At 37.0% G+C, this 20,682-nt stretch overlaps 1 protein-coding gene across 1 annotated transcript; it reads right to left on the reverse strand.

Annotated features, from left to right (window-relative positions):
* Nucleotides 1–303: 303 nt before the first annotated feature.
* On the reverse strand, nucleotides 304–20,420 carry CMAS (cytidine monophosphate N-acetylneuraminic acid synthetase). Its single transcript, XM_035028082.1, has 8 exons — nucleotides 20,053–20,420; nucleotides 12,938–13,080; nucleotides 12,639–12,794; nucleotides 7,595–7,728; nucleotides 5,241–5,335; nucleotides 4,707–4,878; nucleotides 3,778–3,931; nucleotides 304–907 (listed from the first exon to the last, which is right to left on the reverse strand). Exons 1-8 carry the CDS (start codon nucleotides 20,310–20,312, stop codon nucleotides 717–719), a joined length of 1,305 nt encoding a protein of 434 aa, XP_034883973.1. The 5' UTR covers nucleotides 20,313–20,420; the 3' UTR covers nucleotides 304–716.
* Nucleotides 20,421–20,682: the final 262 nt, after the last annotated feature.

Here is a 20,682-nt window from a genome sequence, read left to right on the forward strand (position 1 = left end):
TCCGTGTGGAGCCTGCTTCTCCCTCTCCCTCTGCCTGCTGCTCCGCCTGCTTGTATTCTCTCTCTCTGTCAAATAAATAAATAAAATCTTAAAAAAAAAAAAAAATTCTGGGTGCCTGGGTGGCTCAGTTGGTTAAGCGACTGCCTTCGGCTCAGGTCATGATCCTGGAGTCCCGGGATCAAGTCCCGCATCAGGCTCCCTGCTCGGCGGGGAGTCTGCCTCTCCCTCTGACCTTACCCCCTCTTGGGCTCTCTCTCTCACATAAATAAATAAAATCTTAAAAAAAAAAAAAGACAGTTTTCATCAAGTTTGTGAAATGTAATTTTATTAATTAATAGAAGGGCATGTCTTACCAGACACAATGTCCCCAAATAAATAAAATCTCAGCATCATTAAAAGCACACAAACACACAGTTTAACAGGGTACAATACAAAGTCAATTTAGATGATGTTCTTACTTGCATTTACTAAAAATCTGAGAAAGACTGTATTAATCTCTAAATAATTATCTTGCATAAAGAGAAAAGTAGAGCACAATTATTTCGTAGAAGGTTTTGGGAGTGACAATTTGAGAAGACTTTGATTTAAAATATATTAAGATACATCACAGGTCAAATCACACTCTCTGTAACATTACAACATGGAATTGTACTTAATCAAAAATAAAGGTGGCTGAAGAAGGCTGTATACTTTCTTTCCTAACATTACACTAATTTCTATTTTTGGCATGAGTTAATAACCTTTTCCATTAGTAGGAAAATGTGCTCTGCAAACTCTCGGAGGGCACCACGGCCACCATTACATTTGCAAATATATCCAACAGCCTTCTGGGCGGTGGAGCAGGCATCAGCAGGCACGCCACTTAGGCCCACTTTCTTCAAGCACTCCTCGTCAGACACTTCATTTCCTAGCAAGTAAAAGAAACACTGCGTGAGTATTTAAGGACACGAAACATACTCAGTTCTAATAACGCAAACAGCAACCAGTAAGTAATTCTGGTAGCTTCAGCAAGAACTCAAGCACTGCATATAAGAATACCAAAGATGAGGTGGAACAAATATGTTAAAGTATTTACAAGTATAATTGAGGTCTAGGGTTTTCCTTAAGCAATTCAAAATCAATTCTTATCAGTTAAAGAAGGAGAAAGGATTATAATTTCTGATTGCCATGCGTATTAGATTTATGAGAAATTCTATCTATAAATTATGAATTATCTAAAATTTTTATTAAAAAAACATCCCAAGCACATGCAAGAACCCCAAGTTCATGTGGAATAATTATCAATGTTTTGGATCATTTATCAGTGTTTTTCTCTTTGCTCCACCCGTTAATTTTTTAGAGGGAGGGCTAGGAAGGAATTCCTAGACATCACGTTTTACCCCAAGACTCTTCAGCATCTACCTCTAACACATATCTATCTCTAGTAGATCAGTCTACTTTTTTAAAAAGTGAGACAGTATCATCAAACTAACAAAACCCACAATTCCTTAATATCATCTTGGGGCTCCTGGGTGGTTCGGTTAAGCGTCTGCCTTCGGCACAGGTCATGATCCCGGGGTCCTGGGATCAAGCCCCATGTCGGGCTCCCTACTCAGCTGGGAGTCTGCTTCTCCCTCTCCCGCTTGTGCTCTCTCACTCTTTCTCTCTCAAATAAATAAATAAAAAATCTTAAAAGAAATATCACCTAGTACCTTAGTATGTGCTCAAATATCCCACTGTCTCAAATTTTCTCTATAGTTGATCTGTTTGCTTCAGAAGCCAAAGTCCACATACTGCATTCTGTTGATCTATATTTTAAGTACTTTTAATCTGTAACAGTTCTCTTTGATTTGTACATCACTTATTTGTTGAAGAATTACCATCACACTGACAAAACTACACCCTTTCTCCACCTGCCCTGCTCTCCCCCTGTTTTGTGTTGATAGGATGAATTTCAGAAGCACCTAGTACCTCAGATTCTCCATTCTGAGTATAATTATTATTATACCATAGACCAACTACTACTAATAAAGTGCTCATTAAAAAAAGAATTTGTTTTAATTCTGTTCCACATTTATCTAGTGAAAATTTTTAAATGATTAAATGTATTGAAATCTGAATTTTTTCACTGAAAGATGATGAAAATTCAAGTATTTAATTTGCATAATCTACCCCTGAAACTAAGCTGTATTTCGTAAAATTTACCTATATAAGTGTTGGTATTTTTAAGGAATACATTTTTTTTCTTTTTTTTTAAGATTTTATTTATTTGACAGAGAGAGTGAGAGAGCACAAACAGGGGAAGTGGGAGGGAGAAGCAGGCTCCCCGCTGAGCAGGGAGCCCAATGTGGGGCTTGATCCCAGGACCCTGGGATCATGACCTGAGCTGAAGGCAGATGCTTAACCATCTGAGCCACCCAGGTGCCCCAGGAAAACATTTTCATACATTTATGTGACCCATGCTAAATAGTGCTCTGATTTTAAATTAAAATTTGAAGTCTATTCTCTATTTTCTTGTTTTCTAGCCTCTGCTTTTTATAGTTTTTTTTTTAATATTATGTAAGTAATGCATATTCTTGGTAGAAACATTTTTTTTAAAGTCAAGGCAAAAACCAAATCAATATCATCTTAATTACCACTATTTATGGATAATCACTGTATTTTGGCATATGCAATTACATAATTTTACCGATATAAGTGATACACACTATTATTACTACCTGCAGGCACTCTACCAGGTATTCTATATTATTTTCAATTTTCTTTCCAATAGCCTTATAAAGTTTGACTTGTGTTTATACTATAAATAGGAAAACCAAGGCTTGGAGAAGCTCACTGAGGGTCGCACAGATACTTAGTATACCTGGAATTTGTTCCACTAAAACTGTTTTCTCCTTACAAAAACTGGATCATTTTCTATCAAGGGCTCTGTAGTATTCTTCACTGAATCTTTGCATGCGGTTCAAAGGTTAGTCCTGAAGTCTTCAGATGACCTGCTCCCAAAGCATTTCTGTGCTGCTTCTTTGGAGGCCCATATTACCCTTGTAACTACTTATTTCATGCATGGCTTAGGTTATATGTATTTTAATAACTTGTCATTAATATCTAAAATGTACATATCAGACTGCAAGCTCTGGCAGCAGTAAGTCCCAGCAACCAACCCCAAGCCTGCACATAGCATATCTGCTAAATGCCAACGTGACAACCTTGTGACATCTGACCCTGTCGATACAGATTACAGCACTGGCTTTCATGGTTGCAGAGCATTCCATTTTGTGGATATTCTATGTTTGCAGGATATTTAAGTGGGCTCTTCTTTTTTTTTTTTCCTCCATTATTAGCACATTTGTCCAATTTCCTCCCTGGAGTTGGAACTTAAGAGTTAAAACTAGGGACATTTTAAGAAAGCAGACATCATCCAGAGTGTACTTCCTATATGTGGGGAATCTGCTAAGTACTTTACCCAGATTATCTCATTGCTTCCTCCAACAGACCTATGACACAGGCACTCTTGACATTTCCAGTTAACAGGGGAGGAAATGAAGGCTTACCTTACCCAAACTGGCCAGTCAGGTGTGGTCTGACTCAAAAGCATGTGTCAGGAATCATTCTACTAGGATACAACTGATAGGGACTATCAAACTAACCTCCAGAAATTTAGTACCTTCCTCAGTAGTGTAGAGAGTTCCTATTTCTCTACAATTATGAAAATCTTGGGAATTTTCTTTTTTATTTCTCTATTTCTTAAAAAAAAAAATCCTGGTCTACTTTATGATGGCTGAATAATAAGATACCAACCAAGATACGCCACTTCTTTCCAGCACAGGCCCATTTCTTTTCTCCACTCATCCAGAACTGCTAGCTTGTCTGGTACGTTGACTTCCATTTTGCAATCCAGTTTTAAGGAAGAGAGTGTCTGCTTTGAACAGGCCCTTTCTGAAATTAACCTCACCTTAAAAAATAAAAAAAGAAAGAAAGAAAGAAAGGGCAAATGAAAAAATAAACAAGTATTTCCTAATAAAAATAAAATAACACCTGGTAAATAATATGAGTCACAAATGAGTGGCCTTCTGAAGGACCAATTAAGTAAAATCACAGGCAAAATGATGAATCTTTACAACATTTTCTAATAGTCCAATAAAGGTAAAAGACACTGTTTTCTACAGTGGGAAGGATCCTATCTGCAGGTTAAAAAATATACATTGTCTGATACTAACTTAAGATTCTCCTATAATTCGATTTATCCAGAGGAAAGCCTACAACCTATCTCTTGTGCTGCTTTGGAACATATACTTAAGATTTCTAGGGAATTATAAGAAATTATCTTAGCTTTCATTTTTGAAAATAAATTACTTTGAATTAAAATTTTCAATAAGAATAAGCTACATCTTAGGAATCCACAAGATTTTTTTTTTCTAAATGCTAATACCTATTTTTTATGAAATTTTTCTTGTTGAATGATCCTATGGGAATTGCTAGATAGTTCCTATTTAAAAATAATGTGTTTATACTTACTGAATAACCAAGAAATATTATGTGCTGATTGACAAATTCCTAATTTTATTCATCTAAGAATAAAAGTATGACAATTTTCTAGGCATGTGAAGGCTGAATTTCAGACATTTTAATAGAGAATACTAAAAATTTAAATCTCTTATTTCCCTCACATGTTCTTTGACCCTGAATCATCATCTTAAAAAACATCACTATATTCAGGGGGCACATACCTCAATACCACTTTTCTTTAATAAACTTATCCCAATAGCATCTTTTACATCATAAGATATTATTTCTTTTTGGTCTCCTGATATATAAATGTGGCCATTGGTGAGACATCCATCAATATTGCAAACCAAAAGTTTTATCTCCTTAAGCTTCTCTTTGCCAAAATAGCCATATCTAAAAGAAACCAAAATAGACCTCTGAGTACAAGTGCAATACTAATCACTCCCTCTCAAATGGCTAACACCAGTACACTTAATAACCATTCCCACTCAGTTATCCAAACATGACCCTTCACATTTACATCACATATACACCTCAGCTTCCAGTGCGAGACCTTTGAGTAGAGTGGTCTAACCAGGCTATGTATTTCTCAAGTTACTGAATAAGCCATCTATAGGCGTATTTTATGTGTATGTCTTCCTCACATGAACAGACTAATTGCAAAGATCCTAAATGTTTGGAATATCAAAAATTAGTATCTAGAAAATGCCACATGTCAGGGTCCAGTGCAAAGGCTGTGCAAGTCTTCTCTTTACCTTAATACTCTTTGTTCTGCAATAGGCCAATCAATATCCACATCTATATCCACACTGTGCTCAGCTCGCATTTCGTAATATGCCATTTTTCCACCCTAAAGATGGTATAAATACCATGAGTACTGTTTTTAACATTAATTCATAATACCAAAATGTTTATTATAATACAGAACAATGAATTCATTTCTACAATACTGAGAAAAATAAATAACCCGGTAAAATGAGTGACATTCAACAATTTTTTGAGGGAAAAGCTTTTTGTTTCCTATATATTCAAACCATACACTATAATATTTTTCCAATTCTATCTACATAGTACAAGCTTCCCATTTTTCTTCAAGTAGATTTCTATTTGAAGACTGAAAAAAGCAGAGATACACATCGTCCAATATTTTGACAAGGAAATTTTCTAGAAATCCCCTAATTGTATCCCCTTTTTCTGATAGTCTCTCCCCTCATCATCCAAAGCAGTATAAAGATTTTCAGAACTTATGTTCCAATTTGCAACTAAGTGGCAAGATAGGGAAGGAAAAATAACTGTATTATCTATTGTACAGAATTGTCGGGGTGCCTGGGTGGCTCAGTTGTTAAGCGTCTGCCTTCAGCTCAGGTCATGATCCCGGGGTCCTGGGATCGAGCCCCACATCGGGCTCCCTGCTCTGCGGGAAGCCTGCTTCTCCCTCTCCCTCTCCCCCTGCTTGTGTTCCCTCTCTTGCTGTGTCTCTCTCTGTCAAATAAATAAAGAAAGAAAATCTTGAAAAAAATAAAAGAATTGTTTTAGATCCCTGAACTACAGATGGGAGTGGACAATAATTGTCTGGATCACATGAGAGCAAAGGGAGGGATAAGTTCCTGATCCTGGGGTCTGGGGGCAAAGGGGGAGACCTTTCCTATGACTGTGATAATTTGAACGTCAAAATCAATTACTGGAAAATTTCATTTTTTAGAATTGTCAGTCTCTTCATAAATCTTATGATGAGATACTTCATTGTTCTCCACAATTTAGGAAAGCGTCAAATAACAGTCCCCTTAGCAAAGAGTTTGGAAAGGGCGCTATCTATGTGTGTCAAACCCGAATACTCGAACTTAACTAAACAGTCTACAGTTTGCAGATATACTGCCAGATGATTGTTAAAAATCCTTTTACCTCACAGCATGAGTCACATTAGAATTTTTACTATAGCGAGTAGAGGGTTTTTTTTAAATGCTGATTTTGAGTAACAATAAGGATCTGAATCCAAATCCCAACAGTACCACTTACTACCCTGAGCCAATTACTTCCTTTTTTCAAAGCAGCCATTCCCTCCTCTATAAAACTGGGCCAGGAATGTCTACTTTTTTTTTTTTTAAAGCTTTATTGAGATATACTTCACATATTATAAAATTTACCCATTTAAAGTGCAATCCAGTGGCTTTTAGCATATTCACAGAGTTTTGTGACCATTACCACAATCCAATTTTAGAAAATTTTCACCAAAATAAACTCCATACCCAGTAGCAATCACTCCCCTCCCCTTGTCCGTAGGCAACCACTAACCACTTCCTGTCTTTATAGATCTCCCTATTTTGAATATTTCATTAAAATGGAACATGCCATAAATGGTCCTTTGTGACGGACTCTTTCACTTAGCACGATGTTTTCAAGGTTCCTCCATGTTGTAGCATGTATCACTACCAGGAATGTCTACTTTATTCCACTGCTATGCAGATGACATGGTATAACCTATGTAAAAGTGTTTTGTACAGTCCTTGGTACATAGTAAGGGCTGAATAAATAACTGCTATTAACTAAAAGGAACAAGTAGTTTATGATGTAACCATGTAGGCTCTAAAGATGTGAGAGACATCCAACCCCCTTATTTTAAAATGAGAGCAATGAGATTCAGAACAGATAAAATGTATATTCAAAGCCACATAGTTAGAGATAGAGAACTATAACCTGGCTTTCCTGACACCCAGCTTGGTGATCTTCCACATCCACGATGTTTTTTTGTCTCTTTTTAAAAGCAATTGATTTTTATTCAACTGTACAACCACAACCTGACAGTAACAAACCATAGTTTAAAAACAGAATTTGGAATGGAATAAAATGAAAATCAGGACATGTATACAACATTCAATATCTGATTCATTTCCTAGTTGTAGCAGAATTTCTTGCTTACTCACTGAATGGATTCCAAAGATTAGTTTATTGTAAGCCTACAGGATAAGTGCCTCAGATGATAAATCTTATCAGTTACTGCCTTTCTTCTAGAAACTGATACTTTCCTTTATGAACTATACCATGTCTTCCTTAGAACTGAGCTATACATATAAAAAGGTTTAAAAGATTTTTGCAAAATGAAGGCACAAACCTGTAAATAACCCATCTCTATCAAATGTCTTTTAGCAAAATAAAATGAGCCATTTTCATATAATTCTCCATCCCAGTCTTGTCGACGAGGTCGTTTAGCTGGATTCAAATTCAGAGGCTCAGTCACTTCACGAACTAAAAGCAAAAAGCTATAGTAAGTCTATGTTGCTTTGAATACTGAGTATTCATTTAGTAATTTTCAAAAATAAATAAACTGAAACTGTAAAATATTTTTCTATCTCAATAAATAAATGGATTTTTAAAGGAACAAAATCTCTAATGATGCTGATTTATTTTTAATATTTATTAATTGTTTAATAATTATTATCTAATCATAGAAAAATAAAGTATTTTACAGAGGAATTCTGAATAATTGAAGTTTTAAGGCATTTTTAAAAATACAAGGTTCTGGAAGGACATCAAGGCAACCTTAAGGCAGCTTCAAAAGGACTGACCTTGTCATAAAATATCCTTATTTGAATATTTTAATATATTTCTCATTATTTGCTACTATAGAAATACAATGTATGTGTTTATACAATGTGGTTGAGAAATTACTTTCATAGAATTATTACAGAAAACTGAAGATTTCCTCATTAAATTATTGAGACTTTTATATTGATAAAAATGTTTGTATATTACATATTCTTACCAATAATTTAAAAATATACTAAGCATAATAATAAATAATATTTACTTATTACTATTCTTGGTAATGAAGGCTCAGCAACATCAATGTTAGTGATTATAACATGATGTAACAAACGAAGCCCTCAGTACTGGTAAATAGGGATCCTCTTGCCTTTTCACTGTTTTTTTCCCAAAACTGTGTTTATGGATGTGTATTGACATGCATGCATGATTCTGTGTGTGTATATGTGTGTGTGTTTAAAGTTGGTGATTGTTCAGAATCTTTTTGATTCTACTTTTAGCTGTCACTTACGTGAGTAATGGCTTCTAGAAATAACTTCTATTTACTTCCCTAACTAAACCATCCTCTTTTCAGTCCTAGTCCACCAGTGTTTGATATAATCCAGGAAAAATACTCAGCAAATGTACATTGAATAGCTACATATGGTATAGTTTTACAGGCATGGGATACATAGCAGTGAATACGACTCTACTTTCGTGTAGTGTGCAATCTAGTGGTGGAGATAGGCAATAAACAAACTCATTCAAGTGGTACTTTGAAGGAAGAAAAGGAATGAGAGGGGCAAGTCTTTCCTAAGTGAACAAGGATCAGTGGCTGCTTCTCTCTGGGGATATTTGCTGCATCTGAGGAAGAAGGGAAAGAAGGATCAAACCTGGCATAAGCAGAGGGACTCTGCTGGGGTAAAGAGAAACCAGCAGAGTTTGTAATGGCCCTGTGGACTAGAATCACAGACTGGCTTCTATAAGAGCCCAAACACAGAGCTAGTGCTTGCCACCCAATTATTCCCCTGCAGGACGTTTGCTGGGTGTGCTGTGGCACAAGAAGCTAGGGATGGGCTGGAAGGCAGGGAGAGATCATTATAGTTTTCTGGTGCTTAAATCCCAAAGTCCTGTTAGCCTGGGGTTATCAGCAATACATACAAGATCCATCTCCTCGCAAGACACCTGCACTAAGAGGTAAAGTGAAACTAAAGCTCAAACCCAGCACAACTCCTAACTGGATCAAAGTGACTGGCTCCATATCCTATGTTTCTGAGAGAAGAAGGAGTATGACCTCCCTGGAGGAAAAGAATATATACAGACCCTTGAACAATGCAGGGGCTGGGGTGCCAACCCCCCACATGGTCAAAAATCTACATATAACTTTTGATTCCCCCAAAGCTTAACTACAAAGAGCTTACTGTTGACCAGAAGCCTTACCAATAACATAGTCAATTAACACATATTTTGTATATTACATGTATTGTGTTGTTGCAATAAAATAAGCTAGAGAAAAGAAAGTGCTGTTAAGAAAATCATAAGGATGAGAAAATACATTTACGGTACTGTGCTGTATTTATTGAAAAACACTGTGTATGAGTGGACCCATGCAGCTCAAACCCGTGTTGTTCAAGGGTCAACTGTACTCCAATCTCTATGTCAGGAATGTGACAAAATACGAGTCATTATGAAGAAGCAGAAATACATTACCCATAACTAGAGAAAAACAGTTGTAGAAACAGAACTATAAATGACCCAGATGTCAGAACCCGCAATCGAGGATTTTCAAATAACTATCATAAATATATTAAAGATATTATGGGAAAAGATTTAAAAAGATGGAGAATTTCAACAGAGAACAGAATCTCTAAAAAATAGCTACAATACACATTCCAGAATGGAAAACACATATATCTGAAATAATTCACTGGACAGCATTTATAGTGCACTGGACAAGTCAGAAGAAATGATCAATGAACTCAAATGTGTCAACAGAAATTACTCAACATGAAGCACAGAGAAAAATCAACAAACAATACAGAACAGACTGTGAGAGACATGTGGACTCCATAAAATTGTTTAAGATACACTTAAATCTGAGTCCCAGAAAGAGAGGAGAGAGAAAATGTGGCAGAAGAAATATTTGGAGATAATGGCACAGATTTTTTGCAAACTAATGACAGATATCAACCTAGAGATATGAGAAGTTCAGAGAATTCTAAATAGGATAAACACAAAAAACCCCACAGCAATACAAATTGGAGTCAACTATGAAAAATTAAGATAAAGGGAAAAATCTTAAAAGCAGCCTGAGGGAAAAAAGGCATTATATTTAGAGAAACAATGATCAGAATAATAAGCTGATTTCTTTTAAGAAACAATGGATGGCAGAAAATAATGAAATGACATGTTAATGATGGATCTTCAAAAGAGTAACATCTTAAAGATGCAATCTTAAAATGCTGAAAGAAAGAAAAGGCAAACCAAAATTTTATATTCAATGAAAATGCCCTTTAAAAATAAGGGTGAATTATAGACATTTTTAGATGGACAAAAGCTGAGAGGAGCTGTTACTAATAGATGTACGCTGTAAGACAGAAGCACATGTAAGTGGTAAGAAATGAAGACTAACAAAAAAAGGTAAACATGCAGGTGAAGATAAATGACTATTTTAAAATAACTTAAAGTACCATTAACTGTTTAAAATAAATAGAACAACAATGTATCTTGGATCATAATATATACAGAAATAGATTACGTGACAATAACAGTACAAAAGGCAGGGGCTAAATAGAAATTTACTATTGTTAGCTTCTTAATTATTTGTGAAAATACAAATTCAGGTAGACTATAACAAACTAAGGTGCAAAGTGTAATCTCTAGAGCAGTGCTGTCGAATAGAAATACAATGTGAGCCGCATATATAATTTTAAATTTTCTAATGGCTACAGTTTTAAAAAAGTAAAAGGAAGTGAAATTAATTGTAATAATAGATTTTATTTAGCCCTATGTATCTAAAATGTTTTTTTAACATGTAATAAATGTAAGAATTATTAATGAGATATTGCATATACTTCTTTCATACTAATCTTAGAAATCCAATATGTATTTTACACTTAATGCATATCTCAATTTAGACTAACTACATTTCGAGTGCTAACAGTGCTAGAGGCTACTATATTAGATGGTAAGGTTCTAGTGTGGCAACAAAAAAATACAAAAAGTTATACAATATAAAATGGAATAATTTTTCAAGTACTGATTAATCCAGTAGCACTTTTAGTGATTTTATAAACAGGGACGTAAGAATAGACTCACAAGAAATACCACTCTGGGTTAGAGCCATTGTTCATCAATAGCATTTTGTTTCATAGTGGTTCTAAGAAAATATACGACAAGACAAAGCTCTTGTCTCTTAACGTTCACTTCTCGATATTAAAAGATATTTACTCAAACATTTCTAATTTTCTTAAAATTCCTTATGGATCTAATTTTTATGGCTTTGTCATCTATTTAACATATTTTTTGAGCTTCTTGAACTTTAATCATATAGTCAATATTCAGTTTAACACTGGGCTTCCTTGATTTGCTTCAAAAATTTGTTTTTTAAGCTTTAATAGAGCCTTCCTAGAAACTATTTCCTCAGAAATCAGAATTTCTGAGACTTGGTAATTAAGTTCAAAGTTAAAATACATAGCTTAACACAGAACCTGGCAGAGAGAAGACAATAAATATTGACTGAATGAAATCAATCTGTAAGTGTATTTACTGATATATTTCATTGGTTTGTGTAACATTCATATTTTGAGATTGAAGAATCTTATTTTCAGCCCTTCTTTAACCTCTTACTTGCTCTTTTTTGCGCTGTCTCCAGTTTCATTGCATCTTCCTTACTGTCTCCTTTAAATCACACATTTGTTAGAGACAACTAAGCCAGCTGCCCTATTATTCAACAAATGTCAGAGCACCTAACAGAAATCAAACTGCCTTTCCTTACGTATGTTACAACATTTACCTATTTGTTGGTCATCCTAATCTTTTTTTTAATTTTATTTTATCACGTTATGTTAGTCACCATACAGTACATCATTAGTTTTTGATGTAGTGTTCCATGATTCATTGTTTGCGTATAACACCCAGTGCTCCATTCAACACGGGTCATCCTATTCTTTATTCAATATTTTACTAGTTTAGCTAGCTAGAAATCAGGCTCCTGCTAAATACTGTGGAAGTCTTCTTACATCAGAGTTACATATTTTGGGAAGCAATTCCACAATTCATCCTTGAGGTCCTCCAGAACTTTTTGGTAGACTTCTATCCCCATGATCCTAATATGATTTATATGGAGTTTACCAAGCAAGTCTGGAACAAACATAAAATATTTCACATCTAGAAAAATGACATGCCTGCCTCAGAAGGCAAATAGAATGTTAAAATGTCCATCTGTAAAAAATAAAGCAGGGAATTTGGTGTGTCCTGTCTAAATAATCACAAGACTTAGAACTGATTTTAATGTCATTACCTACTACAGTTAATAATCACGTGTTGCTCCCTTCATTCTTAAAGAATATTTACATATGAAAAAGCTGATTCTCCATAAAAGCTAAAATCAAGACTGATATATAACAGATTACCTCCTTTCTGAATTTCACTCCATCGAAACTGATGGCGTCGCACAACAGAGAAAACAGAATCATATCCTTCCTCTCGAATCATTTCTGCAACTTTTTGAAGGTCAGTTGGATGTAAACATGGAGAAGTTGCTTGAATATTTCCTACAATGTCAACCTCTTAAAAAAACAAAACAAATGAAAAGGACATCAAAGTTCTTTGCAAGGAATACAAAGATCTTAAATTCAGATGTGAAAACAAGTCTTATGAAATAATAAGTTGGAAATTACATAAAATTTTGAATAAACTATCAAATGCATACCATTGTGATAATTAAGAAATTCTATGATGGCATCTAGTGAGGTAGAGCTGTCTTTTGAAACTTCAGAACTTCTTCGATGAACTTGGGCACCAAATTGTTTGGCCACATTCTCAATTTCATCATGGTCTGTTGAAACCCATACACTGTACAGATATTAAGAAATAAATATAACAAGCCAAATCATTCAAAGAAACCAGTAAAGATAAAAAGGAGCTCTGCAACCCCAAAATACAACTTACTGATGTTAGGATAGTTTTTATACCATCAAAAAAAATTACAGATCTAATGTAATATAAAATTTAAAGAATTGTATTTGTATATAAACTATACTGTGTCTGAATAAAAATACAGCACCAGATATAGTATTTGTTTACATATAAAAATACTTGTATTTGTATTGTCTTATGTCTTACATTATTTATATAATATTATTTATGTAGCCCTAGATATAGTTTTATAAAATTAGAAAAAATGACACTTGGTATTTTTAAGGCTACTGGTATATTAAGTAAAATAGTAGTGCTAGAAGTTCAAATCTAAAGGATATAAAGAAGATCCTGCTTCTTATTCCCCGTTCAAATCCAAATTACTGTGTGAAGAATTTTAATATACTTGCTAAGAAAAAAATGGATTTGTATTAGTCAGATCATGAAGCTGACAGAATTTCAAGCTTAGAAGCGACGAAATGCCTAGATCTGGATTCAAAATAAGCAGATAATCCAACTCTCTTGTTTGCCAATAATGGGTATATTATAAATATATGAACACAGAATTGATGGAGGTATAGCCATTGACAACAATTACAGACATGGAGAACATGACTTGATGGACTCTGGGAAGTTTAACTTGACTGCACCTTTCACCACCTCTTACATGGTTCACCATTTAGACTTTCTAAGATGATGACTATGAGTAAAATGCTACTCTGGGGAAGTGTACTAGTCTCTATTGAAGTTAAGTTTCCTGGACCTTTACAAGTTCCCCTTGCTAGAAACAAAAGATGTGACTATTCCTCTAGCCACAATGTTTTATTAGTGATATTACACAAAGACAGTTTAATGACTTACACTCTTTGGCATATGCATTTTTTTTTTTATCGTCTTCATTCAACATCTACTGGGGGTAAGAGGAACTGCATGTTTCAGATGTCTATGCTCAGTTGCCAAGAGTGAAAAGAACGTGAGAAACTAAAGAAATATATATTTTTTTGGAGACAGAAGTTTACTGAATACCAAAACAATTTCTAACATCTCCAGATTTTACTTATTAATTTCCGTTCTTCCCTTTAATATTTGCAGAAGGAGGATTTAAATCTAGTCAGTAATCCCCCTAAATTTTTTTTTTTTTTTTTTTAAAGCTTAGTAAACAAGATGAGCCATTGGCTAGGGCTCAGATGTCTCACATTTACCGTCACTCTGGGCAAGGCAGAACACAGAAGCCCCTATTTTCCCCCATCTTGAAATCTGAACTATTTGGGGGCAGATTTTCTACTGGAGAAATGTCATAGTCAAAGGTACATAACAAAATGAAGTACCAATGAAAACCTAGTTTTAAAAATGAGAAGGTGAAGGCAGGATGGTAAGATGGTAAATACAGTAAAAATTGAACTGTAAAAGCAAAAGGAAAGGTCTTTTGACATCTAATTTATGTCACTAATTGAAATAAATTACTGATGTCGTTTACTTTATTATCCTGAGTTTCTATAATGAAAATTCAATACCACAGGATTCGGTGATATATTTGAAATGCTTAAAAGGTAGATAAAAAATAACAGAGCTTTTGGAAGAGGTTTGCTTTTCTTCTTTCCTCCCTTTTATCATTCATTCATTTCTTCATTCATGAAATGTTTACTGAGTGCCTATTATGTTTCAGGTCCTACTTTGGACACTGGAGATATGCAGTCCATTTTCTTGAGAAACTTTCAGTTCTTAGCCTTTTGGTAGAGACAGAGGTCAACATAGTACTATAATACTCTAAACCATCAAGGAAAGAGAGGTAAGGAAGCAATGCCTAACTTCTCTACAATGCTTTATTTTTACAAAGTATTTTTATAGTGCCTGCTACATAACATGCTCAATCTATATGTGTTAATAAATGAAACGTTAAATGGTTAACAGCATGGGATCTGAAGGAATGGGTTCAAATCCTAGCTCCATCACATGTTAGCTATATATGACCTTAGGCAAGATCCATCATCTCCCTAGGCCTCAATTTTTAGTAAAGTGCATGTGATTAAAAAAAAAAAAATACAGGTGATAATAATAGTAATTACCTCATACCATTGTTATAAGGATTAAATACAAACCACAACACACAATAAACATTTAATACATGTTAGCGATTCAAAATAATAAAATAGGAATGGTAATAAAGGAACACATACATGGTCTCATTTAATCCTCACAGACTCTGTTGGAAGGAAAACTGCTGCTTTCAGAACTTCAAAGGTCCAAATGTCTAATTTATATGTATGAAAATAGCATCCCATATGTAGACTTAAAATACAATGAACATCATTTATTAAAGGGGCTATGTAAGCAGATGGTTTCCTTTGGCTTAGAGGAATGAGAAGAGGGCGGGCAAAAAGAAAGAATGAGCAAGTGAATAAACAGGCCTAATAAAATGTAAAATCAAGTACAGAGTAAATGTCAAAGCCTAACGCTAATGGCTTTAGCCTCAAATGAAGTCATATTCCATCTAACAGGACGAACAGGAATATCAACCCTGATGCCTGTGAATATTATTTCAAATCATAAAGTGCCATTTTAAGGATAACACAGCATAGGCTTATCATTAATCACAAATCCACACCCTACAAATGAAACTGAAGTTCGTGGTTTTTTTTTTTTTCTCCACAAGTGTGTTAGGCAACATTTACAAAATCAATTTGTCCTGAGGTTTACTAACAGCACTGAACCATCTTTGCAATCAAGCTCTTACAAACTCACCTCTAACAATAACTTTTTACTAAATGAAAAAAATTGTCTTAGCATTTTTCTCAACTGCTAACTATCCAAAGTAGTATGCAAAGTTAGCAACCTTGGAAGTATTGTTAGCTTTGACTCTGAGCAGGCCAGAAAAATTGGTCTCAAGGAATAAATCATGGTTTTGAACAAAATAATCTCCAAAGCATCTTCTAGCCCTGAAACACACAATCGGGCAGCGCAATTTTCTTCAATTCCTTCGTAGGGTAAATATTTATCAGAGAAAGAAAGTAGGAAGATGAGGGGCAGCAAAGTTGCTCCAAACATGGACTGTAGCTTCAGAATAAATCAATTAAATCCAAATCAACACATTTTAATTCAGGTTCCAATACATTAAGCATACCAAGATAAGTAAGAGTACCTGCTCACAAGAACCTCTTCAACCCAGTAGAGCAAGGGTCATCCCAGGCTATATCTGGCTCACAGCCTGCCTGTTTTCATAAATAAACTTTTAATGGAATACAGCTATGCTCATTCACTTATGTATTGTTATGGCTACTTTCACAACATACAACAGAGCTAAGCAACAGAGACCATTTGGCTTGCAAAGTCTAAAATATCTAGTATTTGGCCCTTTACAGAAAAGTTGGTGGACCCCGGAAATAGAGAGTAAAGACACAATTCCATTAACTCTTTAAGGTCAAAGCATGTTAGCATTAGGAAGAATTCTGCAGATAATTACAACTTTCCCATTTTACAAGTAAGGAAACTGTGGCCCATGGAAGAGATGAAGATTGTAAAAAACCTTCAATATGAGGGGAGAATGTCAAGGAGAGATCACATGCTATATGGCAGACACACTCTAAGGGCTGTATATATACTACCTCACTTAATCTCCTCAGCAAGCCTATGAGGTGGATATTTAAGTCCATTCTGCAGATGAGGAAACTGAGGCACAGATGTTAAGTGATTTACCCAAAGTTGCAGTTAACATGTGGTGAAGCTAGAAATTCAGATCCACAGTTTGACTCCAGGGTCTGTGACCTTACCTCGCTACACAGTGCATGCACTAAAAGAAGGTCTGAACACTGCTGCTCTGTGCGGAAAACAAAGGCACAGTTACTTGTCACAGAGGGGATCAGCAAAAACTTCACTGAGGAAGTGGTGCTAGTCCCTTTTATTACCTTTTTAGTCGAACTTTCCAGATCCTTAGAAAGGATGCCACATAGCAAACAGCTATGCAAACTAAACAGAGGAAAATCACTTCATTACACAATATTCTAAGTTTGAGAAGGCAGAGTCAGACCGATTATGCTCATTTTGCTGGTAAGGGAAATACTGGTTTTATTTCTTCCAATTACTATTATTAGTATAGGAACAGATACCATAGATGGCTTGAAGTATAAAATATCATTCCAACTGTCAAGATGCTTATACTCTAGTCTAGATGTATTAAATAAAACTGGTACAGAAAACGTTCTCAGGAATCATTTATTCGTTCATGGATTTTGTACAAATGCATTTTAATAAATGGAAGCAGGAAAATCACTGCTTAATACATAACATATATTTTCCAATCATTTCGTAGCAAAATCTCCTATGTCTGCAATAAGGCTATTTGTTGGGTTTTGACTCTCAGCATCAACTCCCATTTGGTAATCATATTCCAATTTTTCTCTTGATGGAACTGTCACATGGTGCTTCAGGGGGTGGTCCATCACCAGCTCCAAGAGCAGAAGAGGCAGCTAAACTGTACCAATACAAGCACTGGGGACCCAAAGAGACTCTTTTGGTTACACTTAAACCTGGAAGGAGTAAAATAAAGGGGTAAACCAAGCTGGATACTAAAGCAGAAAGAGCAGCTTTGATTTGTTAACTATGGCAGTAGGCTGAACTCAAATTCCCCAAAACAAAGGCTGGAGACTTCTTAAAGGCTAGAGTATGTTAAAGGAAAAGGTACTGAGAGGGTGATAGAGAGGGTTAGTCCATGTGACTAGGCCGTCTGGGTTTGTTAACTGGTGCTTATCCGGGGGAGAAACACACTTCTAACTTTATGATGGGTGGCAAGGTGCAAGTTGAAGCAAGGTGCCCATCGAATTTAGGCCTTTAATTCTCCCACAGGGACTGGGAAGGAATGAGAGTTATCTACTAGGATGTTTGCATTTCAAAGAGACAGTTTTGGGTGGTATATTTACATTCCAAGGGATGGAGAAGGGGTTCATAATTACAAGCTTTCAAAAATAGTTGTTCTGAGAGGGGGTTTAGAGGCGATCTGCATGTCACCAGGTGGTCCCTAAAACAAACACTAAATTCTCCTGGCAGCACTGACCTTTCTCAGCCATTTTAAGGGGGGCTAGGATCATCCTAGAAGCATGGCCTTACGCTGCTGGAAACCATACTAGAGTTTGGACAAGTCGTTATGTGCTGAGAGTTTTGCAGTTCCCAGCACAATCACCTGACACCATAAAGGGAAAGCCTATCTAGAAGAACCAAGAAATGGAGGATTCTGGTGACAGAGGGCACCATTCCCTTACCCTGCTTTATTTTTCTTGAAAATATTTATCACCACCAAATAGAGTATACACTGTTTGTATATTGCCAGTCCCTAGCTCCATGAGACTAGGGACTGACTTGCTACTGCTATCACCTCTGGTTAAGGACACAGTACAGTGCCAGTCACATAGTAGATGGTCAATAAATATTTGCTGAATGAATGAATCATTTTAGCCTCTGAATCTCATTGTATCTGAACAAGTCTTACCCTTCTCTGTTAAGCCAGGCTGAAAGGGATTTCCTGACATGCAACCAAAGAGTTGTAAATGAGTTTTGTTCTTAATTTACTGTGAAAGTGATTTTTGATCTCTACTTCATTTCACAAAAATGGCATATCACTGCTGCCTGGATGCACCTTCTTCCAGTCTTCCCCCCCCCTCCCCAGTGTGCACTCTTTGTAAAGGTGAAAAAATGTCCAAAAGTTTGTAAGCCCCAAAAGGACAAGAACCATGTCATTTCATCTTGATGTTTCCTTGGATGTGTATGGCAGAAATTAGGGCCAGTAAATGTTTACTGAACTGAACCAAAGTCCCAAGGCTTTCCCTATCTCTCCTTTGCACACTTCCTATTACACTGCTACATTAGTGTTACCTTCTGGGTGCCCACCCCTATTTAACTCGCTCCACCCAGGGCTTCCTTTGGATTAAAGCCTTAAGAAAATTAGTAAATTCGTACTTTTGGAGTGTCTTTCTTTAAACAAGACTAGTTAAATGAAAATCATAAACCCATATATTAATGTGGGCAATTAATATGCTCCAAAACAATCATCTCTTTAAGACCCAAACATCAAAAAGTTAAAATAATTTACTTTCCACAGTAACAAATTCAAGCATAATTAGGGTGAAGTTACTATGTGTAAACTCATTCCCGGCACTAAATTCTCTCTCTCTTCTTTAATGAATGACATCAGCTTGTCACCCCTGCCCAAAATGGCATATGGCAATGTCTCTGAATGATGCACAATTAAAACTGTCTTTAGGGCAGACGAGGTTCCAAAGATACAATAAAACCATTTATAAGCATATCATAAAACAGCCTGCTGTACGTTTCCTCACTATCTCTTAACCTATGTACAAAGGTAGGTAGTTTTCTAGATTGTGCTGACTCACAGGCAGATAGCTTGGAGTATTTTTCAAAGGTCAGAAAGGGATCTCCAAGCTGAGCTTGAAACTAGAAAGCCTTGACACCTCACTCCATTCATGAACCTGATGCCTCCCCTAATCGATCGGCACCAAGTGGTTATCACAGGCTAAGCAACAGGGGAGCCCTAATTGGCCTCTGTCTGCAAGAGTTCACATATTGCCACAGACATTTCACAGGGGGTGGCCTCCTTTACTTTATCCTGTGAGGTCAACCCGGGCGGCAGAGACGGCTGAGAAGGGGGACATCTCCCCTTTTACGGATGGCATTCTCAAGGGCAGGGACAGGAACTGTCCCAGGTCAAGGCTATTAACAGCTACGGAACAAGGAAGAAGCTGGAGCACTTCCTCCCCGCGCTCTCAGCCGGGGCCCAGACACCCCGGATCTTGCACACCCCTCCCAAGAGCAATTGCCCTGGAAGCCCCAGCCCTTCCAGCGGCCCGGCTCCCGGTTCCGACCCCCACCCAGGCCGCACCGCCCACTCTCGCACATGCGCACCTCTGGAAGACCCCCGAGTCCAGGGCCGCACGCAGGACCCAGCCAATAAGCGGGACCCCCGCCAGGTGCTTAATGTTCTTCAGGGGGATGCCCTTGCTGCCGCCCCGGGCCAGAATTAGCGCCGCCAGGTGCGGGGGCTTCTCCACGCCTCGGCCCTGGCCTCCGCGGGAGTTGCGCTGCAGCTTCGGCGGTCGGCCCCGGGAGGGCCGCCCCCGCGGGTTGGAGACGGAGGTGGCGGCCCCCTTCTCCACCGAGTCCATCTTCCTCCCACGCCTTCTCCCCAGCTTCTCCACATCCGGGAGCTCTTCTCTCGCCACCTCAGCTCGGCGCCGCCCGATCTCCCCGCCCGACCACTCGCGGGGGTGGCTGTTCCTGGCCCTGGCTCCGCCTCCTCGACGGCCCGCCCCTCAACGAGGCACGCCGGGAAGTGTAGTCCGCGGCCCTCTCGCCTGGGTCCAGTAGGCCAAGTAGGCTCTGGCAGAGCGACCCCAAACCCACGTGAGAGTCCAGGGTTAACTGGAAAGAAGTGCAGCTTCTGGGGGGAGGGGGTTGATAGTATACGGAGATTTCTAAACTAGGCAACGTAGATTATAGATTTTTTGGTAAAGAACTTCTCCACTTAAGAAATGT

This window comes from Mirounga leonina, unplaced genomic scaffold (genome assembly GCF_011800145.1).
Source record: "Mirounga leonina isolate KUSES-001 unplaced genomic scaffold, KU_Mleo_1.0 Mir_201, whole genome shotgun sequence".
Lineage (NCBI taxonomy): Eukaryota > Metazoa > Chordata > Mammalia > Carnivora > Phocidae > Mirounga > Mirounga leonina.

Bases quoted from the DNA above. Each gene is read 5' to 3' on its own strand.
- CMAS (XM_035028082.1), bottom strand. From the start codon at position 20,312: ATGGACTCGGTGGAGAAGGGGGCCGCCACCTCCGTCTCCAACCCGCGG. The intron at 13,081-20,052 runs GTGCGCATGTGC...ATATCTGTACAG, and splicing joins GACTCGGGGGTCTTCCAGAG to TGTATGGGTTTCAACAGACC. The intron at 12,795-12,937 runs GTATGCATTTGA...TGTTTTTTTAAG, and splicing joins ATTTCTTAATTATCACAATG to AGGTTGACATTGTAGGAAAT.